The 25,779-nt window shown below is 39.7% G+C and overlaps 1 protein-coding gene across 4 annotated transcripts in view; it reads right to left on the bottom strand.

The window, feature by feature from the left end:
• Nucleotides 1–25,779, bottom strand: part of PPP3CA (protein phosphatase 3 catalytic subunit alpha) — a 199,829-nt gene that overhangs the window by 55,531 nt on the left and 118,519 nt on the right. For all 4 annotated transcript variants that reach the window (XM_075421450.1, XM_075421452.1, XM_075421451.1 and 1 more), the window contains exon 3: nucleotides 4,658–4,782. In XM_075421450.1, coding sequence (XP_075277565.1) covers nucleotides 4,658–4,782 — 125 coding nt within the window. The remainder of the gene's footprint in view (nucleotides 1–4,657; nucleotides 4,783–25,779) is intronic.

The raw sequence follows: 25,779 nt of genomic DNA, 5'->3' as shown, positions 1-25,779 counted from the left end.
CTCTTTTTCAACCAAAAAGTGACTAGAAAATTCTTTTTCTTATATGGTCCTGTAGTTCTTATAGCTAGTACTTTCTAAGCAGGTATCCAAGCACTGGCTCTTAGCTCTCCTCGCTGGACCTCGTGTCTTTGCCCCAGCTGTGTTCTGCGGAGATGAGTCCCACAGAGAGACGGACACAGCGTGAGATTGAAATGGTGCGAGTGACTTCCAGGGCACCATCCCATGTTCTCTCCCTGCAGCCAAAAGGGCTTCATGGCATGTTGGGGACTCGCTCTGCGAAGAGCTGGCACAGGACCAGGCAAGCTGCAAGGATGGCCCTGACACAAACAGATGTTCCAATATGGAAATCTAATATATACAAAAATAATCTGAATTTGGTGAATTATTGAATATTCACAGCACTGCCCAGCCAAAATGAGATCTTACAAGATGCAAATTCTTGCTACAGAGAAACATATTTGCTACTCTTACACTGAAGAAAAGGGCAAGGAAATTTAGGATAATTAAGGTATTAAGAATTTTTTTGCTCTGAAAGGAATGAAAAAACTAATTGACTTCAATAGTAAACTATTCCTGACCAGCCAAAACTATTGTAAATCAAACTGTTTATTGGCCAGCATTAACACACTAGAGAAAAGGAGGAAACTGAAGGGTGTTTATTCTTCCAATAAAATCCTAGAAAGTGCATGGAGACTTGAAAGACGACAAACACCCAGCTTCACCAGCATTCACTTCACCCACAGTTTACCAACACAATTTTATGTATATGTCATTCTTTCTTGGGAGAGACCAGTGAATCATTTCAAACAGTTCACGGAGTTCAGAAGCATCTCAAGCACCAGGTGCTTTTTTAATTGATGCAAGGTCCTATGGCCAAATTCCAGACTGACTCCAAACACCTCACCTTGTTCTCGCCAGAAATACTGCAAAACCTGTTTCTCCTTCTGGAATTCTGGTCTTTGCATTTGGGAAATGAAGGTGCACAAATGTTTTGCACCTTAAAACACAACTCCAGCTTTGTTCATTTTGAACGCTGGTTTAATTCTCCATATCTTAACTACCTGCTCTGTCAAAAATGATCAGTATGTACCTTAGAATATTCAATTGACATTTAAGCCTGTATGTTTTTATGTGTGATTGAGCAGGAAAATAATTCCAACAGTTCATTTACATAATATTATTAATGCATTCTCGTCAGTATTTACCCTGATTGTAATTATTCCAAGACTGTGATGAAAAGCAGTCTATATGTGTACTCCCCCCTCCACTGCATGGCATTTATGTGTGCCTTTCAAAAGAGAGTTTTCAGGCTCAGGTAGAGATTAGTCATTCTTCCTCACAGCCCTTTCCTGCAGAACCACTTCTGCTCTAACTATTCTTGGGATTTAAAAATAGCCCTCTGTTTTGATCATTTGGCTTGCTTTCCTCCGTGACCATAAAACTTGTTTGAAAGCGAGAACTGAGGGGTTTCTACTCCAGAGTCAAAACCCTGGAACAGTGCACAAGCACAACAGGGAAACGTTATCAGTTACAGAACCAAGGAAACAAGTGTGCCGTATCAGATATTGCAACTTGCAGGAATTTGTTATTCCAAGTGAAGAAATGCTCAGGCTCTGTCAGAAGATCGAACGGAAAAGAGACTGCAGCTCTGGGATAAAGATTTGGTCTGTGCCGAGACACCTCATATCTTCCTATCTACAATTTTGACATTTTTTCTTTTACCTACTGTAATTTCTTTACTAGTCTCATCTCACACCACCTTGCTCAGAACTAATTTTAAAGACAGAAACCCTCACCCCTTCAAACAGCGGAGCTAACCAGTAAAAACAGAACACACACGTGAAGGACTGAGCCCCTAGATCAAAATCTTTGTGGGGCAAGGACTGTCATTTCTGCCGAGTGCCTTATACAAATACTTTTCTCCTTTTCCCTCTGCATTATCAAACGCCTTCCACCTACCTTATGCAATTTCTTCCTCTCCTCTTAATGATAATAGCTTACATTATATAGCACCTTTCATCCAGAAGAATCCCAAATGCTTTGCAGCCCACAGACAAGGATTATCTCGCCCACTACCAGCACTCAGCCAGGTCTAGTCTCAGTGGTGTCACTTTTACACTAGATATCACATAGCAATCGAAGGGAGTTTTTTTTAAAGCTTATATTACGCGCCATTAGTACCGTGGACTGGCTACTTAGTTCTTCTGGAAAGACCCCAGAACTGCAAGTCTCATGCCTGCATAGCAGGAAGGGGAACCAACAGATTGATGGAATAAAGATCACTAAATGACTGACATGGTAGAAATACGCGTTAAGATCAGGCTAGGGCTCTTTACCACCACAACTTCTCCAGCACAAAGCACCGGCAAGAGCTTGCACCTGCTAGATGTGCTCAGGGCCCCTTCTACACCAAAAGCATCTCCATCCAACATGCCAAGTCGCATTCTTCACCATTTTCCTTTCCGTGTCACTAGTTATTGTGCTGACTTCATGCCTGAATGCATAGCGCTACATCCAAATACACTTACAAAACAGAACCTTTTCCTTCAAAAGCATTCTTTGATCTAGGTGACAGGTGGGGACAATCCATTACGTGACCAAAAAAGTAGTAATTTGAGAACCTTACATACAAACAGGAATAGCATAAGTGACAGCTCAGATATTTCCTTGGCACTGGCAGAAGCCAGTACTGTTACCAGTGAAAAAGCAGTGTTCCAGAATGGAAAAACTAAATTCAGAATATAATTTGCTAAATACGTATGTGCAGGTTGCTAAATGAGTAATTTTAAGGGGCTCATTCCCCACTCATAAGCTATTTTGCTTTGTGTTACATGGCTTGCTGTTGTCTTTAGTTGGTAATAGCTAGCCCTGGAGTAGATTTTGGCAAACTGTCAGACAAACACTTCAAAGCTGAAGCAAATCCACTTGTTCTATTTCTTATATTAAAAACATATATAGAAACGAAGACAAAACTCTCCTCTTCAAGATACAACTTGGCTCGGTCGAAGTCTACAGGAGATATGAACTAGTTTATTGCAACTGAAAAATGGTAGTTCAAGACTGAGCTGCACAACAGTTTAAGCCTGCAAAGCCACCCCTCACATTCCCAGCCTTCCCCAAGCGATCCAGCGTGGTAATCCACACAGCGATGATTAAGCTCACAGCTCACCGTGGATCAGAGCAGGGAGGAAGCAGGCACATGTGGCTCAAAAAAATCATGCTCGAAGTGCTGACTTCGGTCTGAGACTAAATCCTAACCATAATGATTTTTGGCAGGTGGGCGAAAGAACCTTTCAATTCTTAGGCTTTTAGAGCATTTGCACTCGGAACAGCATATTTCTATTTGTAAAACGTGTCACCTCCCAAAGATTCTGTTGACATTTCAAATCAAGTAAACTTATAAAGTAAAAGTATTTACTCAATTTTATTTTAAAGAAGTTTCTCTTCATACTGTAAATATGAAACTGGCAAGATGATCCATTTTACAAACACATTATAAATAACTCAGCTGTTTGGCATTATATATTTTCACATCAATACAGCAACAGCGTACTAAGATGCGGTATGTAGAATAAAATAGCAGTATATGTGTTCACGCGTGCTGCCATCTTAGCTAGTCACTGAATCACAGCCATGTATCGTAGGACCTACATCTATCTCTTCTAACAGATAATGGGTATTCTCCCTTGACTCAGAGGGAGTTGAAGTCTGAACTTTTCATAGAAAGGAGTCAACCAGTAGCTCAAAAGCTGCTGCAAGGGTTTCTGCCTGACCGTTCAGCGACTAGATCATCTATGACCTGGATAAACACACCCAGGTTAGGTTTTGTTTGCTACTGCGCACCTCATCTGTCAGTTTGCATAACCAAGCAGCGAAACTGAAGAAAAAATCCAGTTTGTTTTATAAGCACTGGAACAAAGGATTTGTGCTTGGTATTTGACTTGCTTCTAGTCAAAGGTGGGCAGGTTGAGACAGGACACTCTTTCCTTCACAAGCCAGGTAAAGATGCTGTCATTTGAGCTCCACATTCTACAGCCTGATAACTGGAGTCTGCACCAGGTCTCAGCACCTTCATCGGGGCCCACGTGCATCACTTCTCTGTGGATTCAAGTGCTGCATCAAAAGCCAGAGACCACACACTCCTGCACGCCATATCTAAACAGAACTATTTCATCCTCTCCAGCACAACAGGTTATCCGCTGGCTTTCTGTCCCATCTATCCCCTATTTAGTCCTTCCATTTTAATAAAATTTCATATGCAGGAGACTCAGATCAAACAAACCTTGAAGTCAAACTAAACTATGAATTGTTCATTCGTTTTTTCTGTTATGTCTCTTTTGTAATAGCTCATGTCTATTCATCCTGTTTAGCTTGCGCAAGCTGCAGGGCAGACTGCTTCTGTGCTATATTTGGATGGCCACTAGTTAGCACCAAGGTCCGTTCTCCATCAAGGTTTTCAGCACTGATAGTGGGATTTGGGTGGATACCAAGCAACCTTTATGAAAATACCATCAGCAACATTAACAAGGACTTCTTTTGCTTATAAGTGATATCCGTGAAGAGCTTCAGTACTTCTCAGTGGGTTAAATTATAATACTAAACATACACAATAGACTGCAAGCAGTTTTGCAGCCAAAAACAGAAATAAGAAACTTACTTCAATGCTGAAGTACCCTCTGTCCACGTAGTCCCCCAGGAAGAGATACCGCGTGTTGGCAGGAGAACCTCCCACTTCAAACAGTTTCATCAAGTCAAAGAACTGACCATGGATGTCCCCACAAACTAGAAGAGGAAAAGAACAATACTCAGATTGACCATGAGGAGATCATCTTAGGCACACCCATTCTGAAGTCACTGTCTTATAAAAGAAATGTGTTATGACTATTTTGAGCATCATCTTCTAGTTAAGTGACCAGTGAGAGCTGGCAGGTGCTCAGCAGAATCTGTTTTTCTATGACGTACATCCATATATATGCATGCAAGAGGCTACCATCTAATTAAAGGAGAGCCATCAGGCAAATCTGACCTATAATTATTTTCACAGGTATCTGTCCATTCCTCCTGCTGCCCAGCAGAGCACATGATACTGGCAACAGTAGTAAGAAAAACCAGGTCATCCTCCAAAAAAGAACATGTTCAAGCAAAGTTAGTCTTTCTTTTGACATCACTCCTCTATTTCTCCTGGTCTTAAACCCAGATGAACACCAACAGGCTTTCCGTAAAATGCAAAGCATGCCTGTCTGGTGTACACCACTGGGTAAACTGACAAATTTCTGACTTCTGGTTTCTGTATAAAAAATGGCCTGCTTGCTTTCCCAAAGCATGTCTTATACAAAAGGACACTGATTTTTCATGCTTTAACCTCTACCACTTCATTTAACCTCATATAATTATGATTTGTTTCACTTCACTGCAATGAAGTCAATCTAACACACGGCTTCTCTAGAAAGAGCAGCTCTCAATAAACACGACAGCAGAGCACAAGCGATGTGCAGCTGGGGCTAAGTCGGGACGCCTCTTTCTGTGCTTTGGTGTTAAGAGGTTGGCTCGGCTATCTTCTGAAATTGCAAACTCCATGGTGGGGGATTTTAAGCTTCTGCAGGAAGGCAGGCAATGCTTTTGGAGGCTCCCACTGAAGCTTAAGTAACAGCGCTGTGCCAAAACCCACTTCCTTTTGCCTTGCTTTGTTTCCTCTACATAAAGGAGGGGGAGAACCCCCCAGTTTAGGGCCAAGCCCAGACCTTTACTGGTAGCAATCTCTAACAAAGAAAAAGTAAACGACCTTGACTGTTACTGAGGTCAGTTCAGACTGGTTCTCCCATCAATGACTGAAAAAAAATCAGATTTGCAAACTGGAATGGTGATTATGAAAAAATTGAATAAACCAAGGGTCGAGACAGACCTTATCTTGCAACAGCAGCACAACTTCTTATTTACTGCTAACACAAATTTCAGAAGACTTCAGATGCTCTCTCTGATGTAACGGTTCAAGCTTTTGTATTCAAGCAGTGCTCTCGTTTGAGCATTTATCTGGAAGTGGATACATAGGTCTTGTTCTATCCCAGATAAACCAGCCTCACATTTATCGCATGCCATGGAAAAGCTGAAGTCACGCCGCCACACAGACACAAAAGGACTGTATAGAACAATTGTAACACCAAATCCAACTTGCAGTGCAAACATTGTTCATATGTTATTGTCTTTCATCTCAGTCCAGTGTCACATTCTATTTTTTACTTGCATCACTTGTCTCTGAATGTATACACTAACAGTAGGATCAATATAATATTGTCATTCTATCCAAAAACTTAAAAACAAAAAAACAACAACAAAAAATCCCTATCCAAACCAAAACCAATCAAACCACCCCCCCTCGGGTACAGAAACAAACACTGATGTCCCAGTCACCACTTTCATGAATATTTATATGAAATTAGTGACACAATTCACATGTGCTGGCCAGCTCAGCATTCTTCTGTGACAGTAACAGGGTCTTTCCCCCTTAAAATAGTGTACAGTGGTCTTATCACCACTGTGTTACATTGTACAATCTATTTCTCCCAGTTATTTCCCCCCCCAAGAATTTCAGATGACAACTCCATGTTGAAATTCATCAACAGTTATAATTTCTATCTAACAATAATATCTGCCATTATGCAAAATAAATACTATTTACATCCTCAAGTGGTGTAACACCACCCCTCTTTCTGTAAAATAAAGTACCCAAAAGGAAATTTCTTGCTAGCATTTTTATCTGAACACATTAATCTACCAAACCAACACACACTGCTTGACTGTACTCCTCTGCATGGACACTGTGGGAAGATTAAGAACACGTGTCGCTTATTGATGGCCAAGCAATCTGCTCTCCTAACTCCCAGCAGCAAAGCTTTGTGTTATATAACTGTACAGCTCTACCAATTATCGCCCGCCCCCATTTGCTCCAACTGCAAAAGCCTGAAGTTGAACAAGACTGAAGGATTTTTAAGCGAATTCAACTTTTGCTCTTTCACTAAATCACAAAGAAACAAGATCTTTTTTTGTTGTTGTTGTTGTCGTTACATGGACGTGCGTGAACAGGTGAGTACTTGGGACCATTACAAAGAAACCAAGAAGGTTAGAGCGCTTTCTGCACATAGCTGTATACCCAGGAATTTGTCACAAGTCAGAAAAGCAGAGAGCAAACAGTGAAGAGGACAGAAATAAGTGCAGAGCCCTGCAATCCCATAACTAGCAAAATTCTGAACTGGACTTGAGAATCGATACTTGATGGATATTCCAAGCACTCTGCATGCAGCAGCCTACTCATTTTGTACTTGACAACAGATGTAGAAACATCTCCAGAAAGAAAAAAAAAAAAAAGAAAAAAAAGACTGAAAGTTAAAAAGCCCTCAGACCCAACCTTGCCAAGCAATTAAAGTACTTCCAATGGAGAAGCTAGGTAAAAAGCAGTGGGAAGAAGAGAAGATGCTCAAAATTAAGAGTTAACATTGAGATTTAATTTATTGAGGTCAGATCCCAGAAAAGACAACAATGTAACATACAGTTAATCCAATTAGTATTTTGCCTGGAATAGTATGGAATAGCTGAAGGATCTTATACTTTCCAGGTTTGTGCATATAGGCCTGAAACACTCTTACAGCATAAAGCCCGCGTACTCACATCCTGATGGATGGCCTTGTTTACAAATAAAGGGCAATTTTGTATATGTATACAGTACCATACTCCATTTGTAGTTTGAAAGCAACTGATTCTACAGCTATAGTTCTACCACCTTTCTTTTCCAACTCCTGTGAATGTCAAAACTGCAAGATTTCCCAGGCAGCCAGATCACTGCTTTATCTTTCATTATATGGGGGGCAGAAGAGATCCGGCATTATATCTCCATTCACAAAGGCAGAAACATCCATCAGCCAATAAGTGCCATATCCTTCACGCCTTGTCTTGCAGCTTCCCACCACTAACAAAGAGCCGTGCAGCACTGTCCCATCAAGAGCCCACAGGAGAGATTCCACATTCACTCCACGCTGCCTCTGCAAAGCTCTTTTTTAAGTTCACTACCTTCCCCCTTCGTGTTACAGAAAAAAATTTTGAAGGCACACTAATAATTATATGTTTACTCTTGTACAAGCATGACCATTGGATCTCTCATTCCTTTTAATTTTGCCAACAATGTCCTTTTATATACTTATGCAGGCTTTCTTTTGGTACTGGAGCACTTGCTATCAAACAACGCATTCAATGAGACATGAATACTTTTCCGTCAAAAACCAACAAAATAAAATCCAGCACAGTGAAGCAGAAAATTCATTTCTTAATGAAGAACTCCGGGATCGACGTACGCATGGATTTAAAGTATAAACACAGGGAACATAAAACACAGTTCATATGCGTGTGGGATTAACAAAAGTAGCTATGTTCATACAAATTCATCAGAAGGAGGAATACCGGGTGTTATGTCTTCTATTAGAAATGCACATATTTTCCTATATTACTGACTTCCCAAAAAGGCTATCCAGTCATGGCCTTTTAGCTCTCTTCATTTTATGATAACTAAATAATTTGACAGCATTTTCTTTTTCCTCTCTAAAAAGACTGCTTAATTTCTCCAGCGCTTTTCAACTTTCTTTATATCCTTAAATTGCCAGCTGGGCAGCAACAAAACAGTGTTTCCACTGACTCACCATTTCCAGGGATCAGTTCAGCCACCAGACTCATTGCCTGTGAATTCGTCTATCTGAGCCTGTCAACAGCATTTACCTACCTAACCTCTCAGAGCAGCAAGCTCCAGGACTGCACGACACGCTATGCAAAGACATTTTTTAACCTGTTGTAAAGGGATCTCCCACTGAATTCATTTGCGCAGTCAGAAGGTTTAAGAAACACTGGTTGTTTGTGGAGTCCTTAGAAATTTATCTCAGTTGAAGAAGTTTTCAGGCAAGACACGGCCCCTCCAAAAGATTCAAGTTCACAGGACTGCCTGTGCAATTACTGAGAAATCATGTTTCTGAGCAGGTTTTCCTACTTGTTATGATGGGTACTTTGATCCACTTCACCATCTTACACTATAGCACCGGAACTTTCCCAACGTAATTGTCTATAAAATACCATTTTAGTATAAAAACAGAAACTGGACATGGAGAGAGAGAAGGGAGAATTTTTTTTTTCGTTTTTTTTAGAAATTGTCATTCTAATATAAATTAACTATGTTTCTGATGGTTTCACTGCGAGGATCTCCCTCTGCTTCATGCCAAAGGAACAAGCAACACTGAAACAGCAACCGTTAAGTTCAAGTCGTACTAGCAGTGAAGCAAACCCTTAACTTAGCAGTAGTATTGCCAGCTTATTCATAGAAGACAAAGTGGTAGGGCAGCAATTTAGGTTGCAGTGATTATTGGCACAAATAAAAAGTCTGAAAATGTTCGTCAGATTCGTTCCTTCATATAACTAAATGCTCTTCACTACATACAAACTCAGTCCAGAGACTATTCTGTGTGGTTTCCCATTCCAGATGGATATTAAGAACAAAATTTATATTCATGGTACATTAAACACTGTCAATTCAAAAACTGTCTATCTGCAACAGTTAGGATATGCTGTACTTTTCTCATTTATCATGTACATACTTAATTGGTGTAACATTATAGTCTGGTAGTAAAATACCATTAATGCTTCAAGTGAATTTACATTCCATGTATCACGAGATTATATTTCCATCTTCAAATGTCTCCATCTTCAAATGTCATCAGGAATTAGGAGCAGATACGTAACACTCCATCATCAGCTTCAGAAGCAACATCTGCAAACTCATGCATGTAAGACAACCAACAATAATGAAGCAAAGACACCTTTTAAAGAAGAAACTAACACTGTGTAGGGAATATTATCGATCGCTTATTCTTTACATTCATTGAGCGAGGGATGTCTTTGCACTGAGCTCCAAAAGAATGTTCTTCAGCAAAGCAGCACGCAATACTGCAAAGCCTAAGGGATGAAAACACCCTATTGAGTTACACCGCAGTATGCAGAGTGCAAACTGCAAAGGGGTTTGCTTTGTATAATATTTAGGAAGTGTTTCGCTGCTTACCATTCCACTAGTTAACACATGCTTCCAAGAGCTTACCGTTTTCCAAGGACACCCACAAAGCCTGACTGACAAGGGGATGAGCACACCCTGTAAACTGCACTTGTCTGAGCTGACTCGTGGACGCTCATCTGTCCAGGTCTACAGGCTAAGAGAGTAAAGAGGCTGTATATCCCAATGTATGTCCCAACCATATCTCCAGGGAAGTAGTTTGGAGCAAGGAAAAGTTACCAAAGGCTGAATGAAGAAGTCAAGTGAGGAAGGAGTACTTACAAGCAACAGTGGACACACAAAGGCAAAGCAAAAACAACTAGACAAACCTCTGTAGCTAAGAAGTCAAAGATTGTGCTTCCTTAGCAATCAATAAATACAAGGGAAAGCACCTGCAAGAGCTATATGCGTGAAATTCTCAGGTGCGTCAATAAAACCTACTGCATTGCTCCTGAAGGGCTCAACTATTAACCAGTTTTCCCCAAGATTTAAGAACAAAGTCACGTATAAGAGTCACATGTTTTTGCTTACACAATCTTTGAGCTTGAATGAGCTTTGTTTCCAAGTATATGTGTTTCTGAGGAACACTATATACTGCCACAGCAATATGAAATGTTCAAAACACCACAGTTCTGTTCCATGCATTTTTTTTTTTTTTTTAATCGCTGAAGACTGAGCAATTTTCTTCCTTATTTTTTGGAGAACAAGGAGGAAGGAGAAGTACAAAATAAAAGAAGAAAATCCAAAAGTTTTTATTGACACAAACTCAGCGGTTAGGTTACATACATTGTTATAGTCATGTAGTTTTGTTTCTGTTGTGAGGTGTTTAAAGAACATACATACTTCATTACTCATATTAAAGTCAGAATCATTTAGACAGCTCACTAGGTAACTGATCATCCTCAGAAAACATCTACTAGACTCAACATAATAGGCTTTCATGTGAATGTTTGTTATACTAAGTGTATTGAAGAACACAGCTCTGTATTTCCAAAAGAAGCATAATCTCATTCATATTCATATCTGATTATCTAACATGATTATAATAGGCTTTCATCTATCTTTTCCCTTCAATCACTGCATGCAAATTGGTAAGTTTATACTACCAGAGTGAATTGGCATTAACAAAAAACTGCAATTACGTCTTTTCATAAAGAGGCCTGCTTCCCTAAGGATGAAGCCAGAAACCATCAGCCATACAGGTACAGCAAAGGAAATCGCAAATGAACCGTCAACACCACATTTGACAATGTTGTTTGGCTGCTGACTTCTCTGCTTTGTACTGAGAAAAAAAAAAAGTAGTACCTTGGGAAAAGCTGATTTCTGTGCAACACACGAGGACACTATACTGTGTTCTGCTCTGCCAACGCTTGAAATGCTAGAGTCTGCAGAGATCAACCCACGCTCGCTCCCTGTAATACGAGTCAGTTTTCTCCCACCACCCCCTGAAGGCTAGAACAAATTAATGACACTTGATTTGAAGAGGTAGAGTGAAAAAGAGTGGGGAAGGGAAAACATCACATCAGAAAAGACCTTCAGGACAACAGTCATTAATATTCTCTGGTGAAGGAGGAAGCAAAAAAACCCTAAACCATGTGGCAGTAAGCCCTTCAAGATGTTAAGGCTATAAAAATATCTTCAGCACCAAGCTTTTAAAAATAGCTCCACAAAAATATTTGCAGTGTCTCAAAACAAAATAAAAACCAGGTACATAAGCCTTGCCAGCAAAGGAGCACCTTTGTACATGTAAGAGATACCAGAAGCAACACAGTGTCAGGAAACAGCCTCTACCAAGTACCGTAAAACCTACACTGGCACAGAAAAATCCCTTCCCTCTACTCTCTCACTCCAGCTGAATTTTTCAGGAGAGTAAGTGGGTACCACAGCAGTGAGACGCCCCATGAAAACTTTCAATTCCAGGTCAAAGCAACATAGAGGAGTTGTAGTACGAACGGGATGGTGATCTAGTGAATATTTTACAGAATTTTTCCAAGATCAGCAGGGAAAGGTGTGTTCATCACATATACAACAAGATGCTGAATCACAGAAGAAAACAGCATTCGCTCCTATACACATCAAAGAAACAACTGGCTCTTCCCCTGCCACCTCCAAGGTCAGCACTGCCCCTGAGCATACTCCATAGCAAATGGAAAAGCAAACGCGCCATCATCATCTCTGTTAATGCACCCTCAGTATCAGGGAGCAATGCTTCTTCCACAAATAACCCCATCAGAAGGATTACTTGTGAGGAAAGTGCTTCATTGGTCTATGGGTCAGGATTTCCAGCTCATATCCTTACATCAATGTTATTTATAGCAATAGGGAAATTCTCTTATCCTCTGTTTTACAGACGTAAAAAACAAAGGCCTGGGGAAGTTTAAAAATTTATAAGGTCACAAGATCAGTCAGTGGGCGGGCAGGGACAGCCAGAGAGGGAACAACACATCTTTGTATTGCTCCATCCATTTTGGCACACCAGAAGAAGAGAGCCCTTTCAATGAGGAAAGCAGGCCCTGCACAAGAAGCACGCACAGCTTGGCTTTACACACCATGCTCCAAGTGAAATTTAGGGACGATGAAACAAGGCAAAAGGGGAAAAGCGCTTTTGAAAGGGAGCAGCTCAAATATGCTCAGCTCTGCAGAAAAAAGAAGCATAAAATTCAACGCTGTATTTTATTCTGGGATTAGCTTTTATTTGCATAGATTGGACCATAATATTGTTCATGTATAACATATAGGTTCGTTATTAGAATTGCTCAGTGTTACATCTTTCTCACTCATCTGGTTGGAGAGATCTCCATTAGTTTTTTGCTATACATATTTTTCCAGAGTCGGCAATTTATCATCAGCAGTAGTTTGTAGCCAGTCCTTCAAAGTTTAATGTGATAATATTTTTGTTGATGATTTAATTCAACCCTTAGGATCAGGTTTGTTTACAGTTAGTATTTCTCTCAGCAGTGCAAATCCCAACCCCAGTAGAGTTAAAACAAAGGTGCTGGTATTATACGGATATAGCGACAGTTATATAAAGCCCAAAGAAGCCCTCGGTAACAAGGGCTTGATAGATAGTATCCTTGTTTGCTCTTCTTACTGTAGAATTTTAGAGCAGTATTACCCTAACAGACTGTAGTCCAATTACCTTCCAAGCACCCAACAATTTACAAGATTTTATGGGTAGTAGCATTAGCATGTCGAGCTTCAGTTTATGAATCCCTATCATCTAAAAGCCTAACCACAAAAATAGGACATTCATGCTGGCTTGTAATACATATTTTCCATTTTCACCTGAGGATAACATTTGTTGTCACCATTTCCTCATTCCGTGCCACCGCAGACCTGCTTTATGCTCCATCCAACCCCCCCTCAGTGTTTTATTAAGAATCAGAAGCATTACTCTCTGACAAAAAGCATCGTCCTTCCTTCAGCACAACGGTTTGTCTTATCAGTGGAAAACAAACATTTGCTCGACACATACAAATGAATTCGTTCATTACCTTTGGATCTATAGCATTCTGCCTATATTTCCCAGAAACAGATGTTACAGTGAAATAAAAACGCTATTGCTCAAATTCCTGGGCTCTTAAATAAGCAACCGGCAGGATCGACATGGATACTCGCATGCACCCTGAGTGGAGGGAGCCAGCGCAATTAGCTTCAAACAAATTCTGTGAAGTTCAGCATTGGGGCTTAATGGTCTATATTCAGAGCTGTGAGCGAAAAGAATTAACCTTTGAGGAAAGTGCTTTTAAGAGAAAGCTCTCCATAGTAATTTATGTCCCGGTAAAAGCTCATATGACAATTAGTTAGGGGAGCCAGGGCAGGGAGAATTTGACCACATTAATTTCCTCTTGCTGAAAACATACGCCTAACATGATCCTGAGTAGGTGGTTAAATTCGTATGCTGATACTAAATCAACATGAATCATGGAATGGTTTCAGTTGGAAGGGAGCTTGAAGATGTTCTAGATCCAGAAAAAAACTGTTGTCACTTAATGACAATTATGAAAATGAACACAAAGAAGTCATAGAATCACAGAACCATTAAGGTTGGAAAAGACCTCTAAGACCACCAAGTCCAACCGTCAACCCATCACCACCATGCCTACTAAACCATGTTCTGAAGTGCCGTATCTACATGTTCTTTGAACACTTCCAGGGATGGTGACTCCACCACCTCCCTGGGCAGCCCGTTCCAATGCCTGACCACTCTTTCGGTAAAGAAATTGTTCCCAATATCCAATCTAAACCTCCCCTGACACAACTTGAGTCACACTGATGAACAGAATAGCCTTAATTATGTTTCTTTGCACAACCTTGCTATTAGGTATGTAAGCAGTACATGCAATTTAGACAGGACTCTGGGTAGCATTAGGGGTGGCATCCACGCAGATTTGCGCTAGCTCCCGCACCATGCTCCCCATGCAAACTAACCAGTCTCTCCCACTATATTGAGAATTGTTTTCCCAATGGCTGGCTGAGGAGGGAAAAAACCCAAAAGCAAAGTCAGAGGAGGGGAGAGATGAAGAAGATATATTCTTTTGGCAGACAGTCACCAACCACATCACATGCAGTAAGTTGTTCTGGGAGGTAACAGAGTACTGCTATTCAGAAACAGAGGTAAGAAGAAAAGGTCACCATCAAAGAAATAGTTTGCAAAGAGACTATCAGGTGAAAAAAAGGGAAACAAAATTCTGTTCTACTGAATTGGCATTTATGGCACTCTTCTGATCTGTAGTCTATCAGTAATCTCAAATATGACATCCTTTCAGGTTGCTAATGTAGAGTTATCAGATACATTTTTAATAACTACAAACATTCCAAGGGGACGTAAATAAGTGTTTGATATCTCACCAATTAACCAAACAGGATTTCATTGGCATTTGATTAGGTTAATTTTGCTAGGTGAGTTAAGTTTATGTGAACTCAGTATCTCTGTCCAAGGACCTCCACCGCCTTATTTTTTGCACTTGCAGGATAATACTGCTTGAATCGGCCTCAGCTGAACAGATCATACAAATGCAGATCATGCAATCGGAATACACACAGTCTGAATATACTGAATATACCCCCAGCTACAGTTCCAGATGAGGAAAATAATCTCACATATTTGGGATTTTAATAAAATGTTGTTTCTACAGATATCAAATAAACTCCTGAGTCAGCTTTTTATATTGGAAGGACAAAATTTTCAGGAAGTTCAGAGGATCTAGCTAGGGATTTCATTAGTTCTGGTGAGAACTATATAATTACTTCTTCCACAGCACTTCCCAGATTATCTGGTTTCAAAAATATGGAACACCATAACCCTGGACATATACATAATCTAAATATGAAACTGTGTTTATGTGACCTTATGAAATTTTGTTTTAAAATATAATATACATCTATTTAAATGCAGCATGTATAATAAAGGAAGTAGCTGAAAATACAATGCATTTACTCTTAAAGCAACAACAGTAATAAGGATGTGCTTTAACAGAAAATACAAGAGGCAGGACTAGCAACCGATTCCCTCAAACACCAGATCTCTTCTGAGAGAGCAATCCCAACCCTAAACATAAAAGGAGCAAATCCCATCAGCAGGACGCAACGGTGCCACACACCAGAAGAAAAAATTACCATCATTTAAACACAAAACCATGCAAAATTTTTGACAAAAAAATTGCATAAAACCCCTTTTTCCAAAATACAATACTGCAGCTGTAGGTGTGCATTAGTGATTGTGGAGTAGCCATACCTTTACCAAAACGCTGCCGTACCAGTATGAAATAAAGCTTTGTGTCTGGTGTGACTTGAAGTTAAGCGCGCCTGGCTTTGCACGCTACTGCTCTGCTCACTGCCGTTAACACTCAAACCAGAATGCGTTTGAGCCATCTTATTCCTACACAATGCCCATTTTCTTCCTGCTTACCTAGTCCTCGACTTCAAAGATCTGAAGATACACAGTTTCACTGGGTAACTACTGGCACTGACTTCTCACAGCTGCTTAGGCCAAATTTGGTTCTGCTGCTCCCAGTTAGCACTACCTTGTCTCCTGTTGTTACAGACCTTCAGTTGCTGGATTTCCAAACTGCTATGAAGTAGACAAACAAGTTACTTCCTAAATTTGCATTTTGTGAAGTCATACTGACTAAGATAAAGCTATTTGATAAGTAAAGCGGTATGTCATCTGAGTTGCAAGTAAAGTTTCTTGGCTGTTCTCAAAAGACTGGGAAATACCCATTGAACTCTCTTTCTCCAGATTTACTTGTCTGTGTTAATACCATAGCTCATACTCTTCTCTCAGCATTGGGATAGCATAAAGAGTCTAAACTTTGAGTCCTCCCAGTTCAAGAAGAAAGTCCAGTCTCTTACATCTGTTAGTTTTAATAATGACGTGACAGAAAAATAAAAAATACGACAGACAAGAAAAAAAAACTTTTTTTTTTTTTTTTCCCTTCAATAACTGAAGTAACTTCTGAAATACTGTCCCTTGTGCTTGCTCTTCTGGGGAGGTTGGTATGTGAACTACTGCCAGATACAAGCATAATACTCCAGCTCTGCAAGACATTATGCGTTTTAGGAGAGAGTACTGCTACATGACTATTCCTTCCAGTGCAAAAAGGTAAATCTGTGTTTTAGCAGGAATTGCTTATTGTTCAGAACCTTACTGGGCTAATACCAGCTGAACCTTACTGGGCTAATACCAGCTGTACTCCCACAACACACTGGGATAAGCAGAGCTGTGGTCATTATTTTAGACCACAATGCACATCTGCCTTTGAATGTTAGCTGTAAAACTATCCTGTCCAAGCATACAGCAAAATAATGCTTTAATGGGGCACTAAAAGACAACCATTGCCCTGTTTCTATTCCATGCAGCTGGGTTGTGGTAATACTTTTTTTTAAGACAACGTGATGTTCATGCAGTGACTGAAGAAATTAAGACCTTCCTTCAGAATAACTTTCCTCTCTAACTCTCTTGCCCTGCAGAATGATTCATTTTTCAGAAAGAACATTGTCTACTTTCGGCTAAGATCAAATACATTATCAGTTCAATTTATTCCAGAAAATGTTCTTTCCAACTACAACTACGACAATACTAACCTAAATCCAGCCATAGTTTACTTTACTTTTGTCCTGCACAAAAAAGATAATCCTTTTCATTAAAACAATTGCATGTATTTTTCTCTTCATGACATTAAAACAATTGCATTTATTTTTCTCGTCTCTCCATCTCTTTAACATGCACGTCCTCCAGCTATGAATTCAGCTTACAGCTGTAGAAAACAAGGACCATGAAAACATTCATGGTGAAAAATCATTTGGCAAAAGGAAACACTTGCAAATGCTCACAGCTATGGAGTATTTCTTTTACCCGAAACTCTCTATCTAAAGTGTTATTAATCTGTGGGGTGTTTGTGACTCGTCGCCAACACCAGATCTCAGAAAAATGTCACATTCTGCCACCTCTCACAGGCAGTGCAGTTCCATCTCATGTGGGCTGGTGACAAGCTGAACTCTGCAGCACAAGTTTCTGCTCAGTGAAGCTGTGCAATCTCTGGTCAAAGTCCCAAGGAAGTGCTCAAAACCACAGGCCCTTCTCAAGGCAACTACAGGGGTCACTCTGACCATAATCCTTCACTAGAACAATAAAATCACTGACCGAAACAGTGAATCATCATGGGAAGCTGCACATTCAGTAAAACAAACCAAAAACTAGTATTACCATAAAAAAACACCCCAAAACCCAAATGCCAAATGAAAAGAGTCAACTTCCTCACACATTCAGGGCAAATGCACTGAACCCAGCACTTCTACAAATTTTCTTGCAATAAAATTGCTGTCACTGGTAAGGAAAACAGCCAACACACAAGACTCCATTGTCTTTTTTGAACAATGATGTTTTTATCTGCATCCACCCCAGGTTTATAAACCTTTATAGGTCAATTGATACTTCCAGATGCTTAATTTTTACATTGTTGCTAATAATAATAATAAAAAATATTAAGAGACATTTTCAAGAGAGTCACAATTGGTAGTTATTGCCTGTGAGAGCTGATACTGCCATCATTCACATGGTGCCAGCCAGAAGCTTGGACCTCAGCATCTGGCAAGAAATTGTAACTCCAACCTCAGTTCAATAGACCTTCACTACAAAAAGTGGGTCTACTCAGCTTTCCACAATTTACTGTTTCCTTGATTCCTCCATTTATGCCTAATTCGCTTTATTTTCTATAATGTTCAGGTAGTTTAACTAGCTGGCTCCTTTACAGGAGAAGAATAGCTTACCTGCTATCTTCTACATTGAAGACACATTTTCATTGTGGAATTTTTTTATTTTTATTTTTTTTAAACACATATTTCTGGCTATTCTATTCCTTGCTTGCAAGGAAGTGGTCTTAGTCCCAAGAACACGCTGCCTTGATTTTATGAAACAAAATCTTCTGCCCTCTTTATAGCTTGCTTTATGAAGCACAGATTTCTGTTGCTGCTTCTCCCTTGCCTTGGTTAGTACAACTGATCGGTCACATCCGGCTCTCAGCAGTCTGGCAATTCAAGGGAAACAGTTCTCTCATGGATTTGTTACTGTCAAGTGAAAAATGCGTGCTAAGAAAAAAAATGCACTAGTCGCACTTCAGTGACTTTTCAGGCTGCTTGCTACTCTCTCTGGGTTGCAATAGCATGGTTATTTGAAGTGATTGCAAGACAGAATCCTTACAGGCACGTAAAAATAATAAAATTCTAATGTATTCATGTGTTTGTTAAAGCTTGCCTGTGCTTAACTGAAACTGTAGAAATTACTTGGCAGTCTTTTTCAGCCTCTTGTATCTGGCCAAGTACTAAAATAAAAATACTTCTTGGATCATAAACCTATATTTATTACACCCAGAAGTTTTCAGGTACTCTAAAAGTTTTATAACCTGTATTTTCATTGAAAATTTTATATGATATTCTTGTGTATATATATATATATTTTTCAAACTTAAACATTTATGTTACTGAACTTTGTACAGAAAATTCATTAAAGACAGTCTATCTACCATAAATAGCCTGCTAGTAAGCTGAAGAGCATGTGATCAAAAGAAAAAAAAGCCAAATCAACAGAAGCTTCTTATAAAAAAGGAAGACACATCATCACGACTGAAAATATTAGTCAGTGCAGATAGGACCTTATCTTCAGAAAACATACAAGTAAGGTAATCAGGTTTCAGAAGATCACCACCCACAAAAGAACAAACTTGTGGGTCTGTCTTTTTGGTGTCCAAGGGAAGCAAGGGGAATCTGTGCACCACAGGAAGCAGAGCTGATGAATCTCCTACGAAAAAACACGAGTCGAAAAGAATGGGCTTTCAACTCATTTTTCATGTTTTTCATGCAGTCTCGGACAACACACAATTCTAAAATAGAGTCCAAAACATATGAATTCTCTGAACTCAAAAGAATGCATATAAAGCTAGGAAATATTTGAGGTTCTTCACCAAAGAAAGTAAAAAGCTATATAACAGAAAGTCAGTTAGCTTAGGAAAATACTGATAGGGAGGATAAGGATACGTTCTCTGGAACAGCATCTTATGAAGGCTACAAAAGATGAAATTAATCAACTATTGCTAAGAACAACAGACAGTGCCACCTTTCATAAACGTTAGTACTTTAAGAATTATTAAAGTCTAAAAGACTATTTTAAGAACTAAAGACATGAAACAAGTCTTCTTGGTTCATATCGAACACCTGTTCAGCTTTGATTAAAGCCTTATTTAAGAAGACTCACTGAAAATGGACCACATAAAAAAAGATCTAAAACGCTGGAGCTGTTCTGACAATTTTTCTTAGAGGAACTAGGATTAGAAACTCGCTGTGGACAACATCACAGCCATCTATTCGATCAAGGCCTGACAAACCAAGCACACAGCTCCAGGAGTTCCCAGGATCTGGGCAGCGTATAGAAGATCTTCCTCCAATGTAGGGAGAGTCTGAGCTGTCCCTCCCAAGCTGAGCAAGGAGAAGCTTCCAGTCCTGAGCTTCAGCGTGGAGGGACTCAGGACTTCTTCAAGCCCCACTCATTGATCTACCCTTACAAACAGCAGCTATAAGACTATCAAAAGCACAAAGCACAACAGACTTCTGCAGCCTAGCAAGCCTTCTGCACCAGGCACAAGTCCTGCAAAACTCAAGAAAGCAGTTTTCGTTTTTCTCCCCCCTAAAAATTATTAAAATAAAGTTCTGCTACAGGTATTCATATCTCTGCTAAAACCAAACTGTTTAAATTGCACATTCTTAGTGAGCCATCAGTAGCATGGGTAAACGATAAGGATCAGGTGTGATTTGCATTGGATCAACAACTCTTAATACTCACTGTACTCCTTGCCTCAAGATTGTTCCTTGGCTGGCTTGTTGTATATAACTGAATACAAATAGCTATCTTATATAAAATTATCTCAACTAAAGAACATAGTTTTTGCCATTTAAAGAAACTGGTGGGCTGCTTATACCCAAGAACTTATTAGCATTCAGCAGTCCCTTCACAATTAAATCTTTATCCACTTACAAACCTACTCACATAGATTTCAATTACAGATTATTGTCTCTCTGCAAAAAAAAAAAAAAAAAGCACCTTCAGAAACATTTTATAAAAGACAAAAAAATACCCAACTAAACATTTACTGCTTGTCGTCTGGGTGGGTTTGGTACGCAAAGTTAGTAATATTATCTAACATGCTTTTCTTTAATTATGGTGTCTTCTCAGGCATAGCAGATGATGTTGTGAAACATCAAAAGAGTCTCACACCCCTGAAGAGGCATTACAAGGTATAGTCATTAAGAACTGGACTAACCCTGTCTTCTTTCTGTAGATCATTCATATTAATGATTTGTGGGGTTTTTCAGACTGAGGTTCTGTCTCTGTCCGAGGCTTTTATTTGCTACCTACAAAAATAGCATTTGTGGGAAGTTCCTTTTTGAGCGACAGGGTAAAGAACCATCATTTATGATAACTTTTCAGCGGTCTGCAGGACTGCTGTGCTTTTCAAGGCAGCCCTTGAACGTGGATGCTCTAATGATTTAGGCTCATTAACTAGAAAGATATAAATCATTATTACAGCAGGAAACAGACTGCAACATTTAAAACTCAATTAGTGATGATGCAAGCAAGTGGCAGGCTGCAGAACTTGCCTTTTCTGTTGAATCAGAAGTTTAGCAGAAGAACCAGCACCAGCCTCTGCCTACTTCAGCTTGCTGAGAAATCAGGAAATACATCTCCATTGTAAATTGTAACAGTAAAAGAGTTTATTGGGTAACTTAAAAGGACATTTCTATTCCCTGTAGCCTCACTTTAGTTTTTCATCATTCTTATGTACAGCGTTCTAATATTCATTATTGGCTGATGCAGTTTTTTAGTTGCTAACCGGCATGAAGTCATTCTGTTTACTTTTTTTAAAAAAAGAAAGCTATTTCACATAAGAGCACATTTTTGTTTTTAAAATGCGTTTAAAATCAGTAAACCTCTAAAAACTGAAAATTCACATTTTGGAATTGCTGAAGGATACACAATTTCTCTGATTTGAGGAATGAAAGTGGTGGGAGAAGAGAGGAAAGTGCAAGGTGCAAGAGGAGCTCCTTATGAGCTGGAGGAGGTCACTTTACCTGTCCTCCAAACTTCTGTCACAAACTGAGTGATCATTCTGCACACAGAATGGCAGTTTTCTGCATTCAGGAGAAAGAAAAAAACAACTATATTTTTCTTCCAAGGCCATGTGTATTCTGAGCAAAATACATATAAAATTATGCAAACAAAAAAGTTTCCTTCTGATACTTAGGTAATCATTACAGGAGGAAAAGGGCTGCCTAAATACAAATGAAGGAAAAATATATTGATTTAATCACACAGTTCAGCTGCTTGTTGTTGACCTGACTGTTCAGGAATGAAGACATAAAAGGTTCAGTGTGGCAGATGCAGATTTTGCAAGAAATTACAGAAAGAGCAGCACTAACGAAAAAAAAGTGATCACGCAAAAGTATTGATACACTTCTGAAATAAAGTACAGGCACAGTGTTAAAATTTCTCTAAATATGTGCTTTAGAAGTGTCTTAATTCCTACTTTTATTTTGCTCTTTCCCTTGTGCTTCGTTTCACCCTATTTTTCAATACATCAGTACAAAGCTGGCAGAGCTACGGCAGGAGGGAAGGAAGGGAGCACAACTTCGAAGGCCCCTGCTTGTCCTGAGACTTGGGCTGCATCAGAACCTGGGACACCCAGAATCCAGGCTCAGTCTCCAGGCAGCAACAGGTCCATATGTAAGTGACAGGCCATGAATAAATGAAGTGCAGCAGAGAAACGAATTAATTCCTGAAGAGAATTCTGAGACAACTGCCATCACCTAATAACCCACTACTGTGCTTTATTTTTCAAATGATGGAAGTCAGAAAAAATCTGTCATTCTGAAAGGAATGAGTAAACAAAACCAGTGTACATTCAAAGTAAGAATCAAGTCTCAGGCTTAGTTCAACGCATTTTTTACGGAAAATACATCCTCTGTAATCACCAGTCTAATGCTACCCGTAAGCATGAGTCATATATAGATTTTGCATCCCAGATAAAAAAAAAACCAAAAAACAAGAAACTCCCTCTATGTTTTCTTCATATTATTAGAGAGAAGTTTACTTCAATAGAAAACAAAACAAAAGAGAAGTATGTCATTGTTTCCATTGAAAACTATCAAGAAAACAAAGTGGAAAATAGCCACTTTACAACACAAAAACGTGCACGAGGCTGCAAAACATCATTAAAATTTAATCATCTTTCCAAGCCTTTAAACTCTGCTGGGATCCTCCAATTTTCATACTCTACCCATCAAGAAAAGCTGTATCAGCTCGGGCTCTGATTTGGCGTAAATCAGGCATAAGAGTCGGCATGAAGGCCTCATCCCTGCGAAGGCATCACCCCCACTTCCACTGGACTTACCCTGCAGCCTGCTTCCGCGACGTCAGTGTCCCAGGTGAGACGCCAACACCGGCGCTGCACCAACCAGCGTGGAGCCAGATCAGCCGGCCTCGTGCTGCCGGGCTGAGCAAGGACCAGAATGGACGGCCAGCAGGTTCAGGTACCGCTGAAGAACGGCTGACGGCTTACAGTAGATGGTGTTCCTTCCCAGGAACTATCTGCATCTCCTTTATTTTTTGCTTAGAGAAATAAAAATACTTCTTGATAAGGATTTTGTGCCATCAGTTTCCCAATGCATAGTACCCACAATGCAGAACAGCTGTCAAACGTTCAGTAGGATATTCTACAATAAAGTAAGGTAATAAATGCTGGTAGCACTTCAAATTTATTTATAAGGACTGTAAAGGACACTGTCAGTAAGGTGCAGGGGCAGGCACCATGCTATGCTGAGTAGCCACAGCTACATTAGTCACTAATTCAAGCAGTTTTACAGCCTACAACATAGTACACTCAACCCTCACCTCAGAGACTCATGCCAGTTCTTTCTCTTTCCTTCTCAATTCGGCTTTATTTGATTTTTCCATTCAAACCTAATTCTGTTTCTGTGCACCTTCGGAGGAAACAGCTCCTGCTGTATTAGGTGTAGAGAAGGTGTGCCTGATGATAATACTACAGGCATGGGAACACACCGGACGCATTATTTGAAAAGGATTTATAGCATTCCCAGTTGAAAAGAAACAACGTAAACCAGAAATTGTAAAATCTAAACAAAACCTGTTTTCAAGCTGTCTGGGCATGAACAAGAACTAAGGAAGACATCCAGAGTACAATCTATTTTTACAAGTAATTTCCAACAATTGTCCTTAGATCTTTATCCTCCACATCACCTGTTCATCTCAAGGGTTCACCTTTGGCAGGTTGACAGCAAAAGAGAACAAAATTAAGCCAAAAAAAATCCACCAAATGCAAGCCTATAGTCACTTAAGTCAGCTTTTGTTTAGAGAGCAGAAGTCCACAGCTCAAAATAAAATCTACTGTGTAGAACAATAACTTTAGAACAGCAATATTATTTTACTTGGAATAGATCACACTGGGGATGACTAAAACTCCCAGAAGGATCTGAGACGCTGTAGGAAACAACATCTATAGATTTGAAATAAAGGAAATGAAAGACCCATAAGGTAAGATTTTCATAAAATAAAGCCTTAACATAATCAGTGGCATAATCCACATCAGATTAAGCACTAACCAAAACGAGCTGCTACAAACCAAACAGTGGGCTGTACTAAATGGAGAGTTGATAGGAAGCAACCTTCTCCTGCTCCAACCTCCCTTGTCTGGCCATTGTGCCTCCGACGCTGTAGCCCATAGATGGACATCCAAACCATACTAGAGATTAACAGCAGTTGACCTGCAGGAACAGGGAAACTCCCTGAGAAACAAGGGAAATGAGCCCACACAAAGCTCCAGGCTCTGCAACCAAGCTAACGCAGATGCCACCCCAATCTGTTCAGCAAACCCCTTCTGGTTTCTCTACAGCAGATCACAGCAACTGCAGGTAAGAAGAAAAAGCTTTCTAAGGTGCGAGCTTTCACTCAGCAGGTGAGAAGGGCCATGCTGAGGGAGGCATCTAGCTGGAGCGTTTGGTGAGGAGGGATGTTTTGGTTTCATTCCTACCCATGCTTTGGCTTTTAAAGAACAAACACAAGTCTAAGCACATGGTCCAGAGCAGACTGCCAGCATCAAACAGGCACATAAGCGATGCTTGAAGAACTGTTCCCCCGTCTTACGAAATACTGCCTCAGTAACACCAGCTCTATGGAAATCTGGACAGTGTTACTGAACAGTATGTTGCCCTTTGCAGCTCATGTTGCTCTCACACAACAATCTCTTATCACACATTCTGTAATATGGAGAAGAATCCCACTAACATCTCTATTAAGAGGGTTTTGAAACCAAATCCTGGAGTTAACAAGCATGAAACATCAACCACAAAACACATCTAAAAAGCTTCTGGTGTCCCAGGAGGGTTTTGGCTTTTTTGTTCTTGCTATTTTCCTTAACAGCAAAGGAAATAATAACAAATGGTTCGGATAATTAAATGCCTCCACATGTTTCCGGAGGCGTTCATTTCTTTGCACTTACATACAAGTAAAATAACTGTACCGTATGCTGCAGCAGAGTTTATTCTTCAAGAGTATTCCTTATGTACTTCCTCAAGAAAGAAAATGATTAAGTCACCAGATGCAACAGATATTAACATTTCATCATCAGAATCATGTCAAAACAAAGACATTCCCACAACACAAATTATTATATACTAAACTCTCCTAAAGAAAACAAAATCAAACTGTGAATAAAAAGATCTATTCCTCACATGAAATTCCCTAACTATAAATCTCCAAAAGTGTAAAGAAATTTCAGTAATTCCTTGTTCACATCTAAGATTTAACCCATGTCTTCACACAGCAAGTCACTTGAGTATGGACTCATCAGGAGGGCTGGGTAGGCTATGCTGGCTTTCCAAAACAAAAGACAGAAGATTCAACAAAAGGTCACAAAAGGCAGCATATTGCCTCGGGACTCCAGACAGAAGACTAAGCAGGCCACCATAAGTGACAAGAAAAGTTTAAGTACCAAAGAAAACATTTCTTCTTCCTTAATATTAGTGTAAAAAGAAGTCTGTGTGGCCTTATGATCCTGAGAGTCACAAGAGAAGAAAAGAACTTAAACCTGTTTTCATTAACTTTCAGACAGTATAGACACATGCAATTGGAAACCTTA

Source organism: Opisthocomus hoazin, chromosome 5, assembly GCF_030867145.1.
Source record: "Opisthocomus hoazin isolate bOpiHoa1 chromosome 5, bOpiHoa1.hap1, whole genome shotgun sequence".
Classification (NCBI taxonomy): domain Eukaryota; kingdom Metazoa; phylum Chordata; class Aves; order Opisthocomiformes; family Opisthocomidae; genus Opisthocomus; species Opisthocomus hoazin.
Note: the sequence above shows the minus strand (reverse complement) of the source record. Positions and strands in the feature narration are given on the sequence as shown.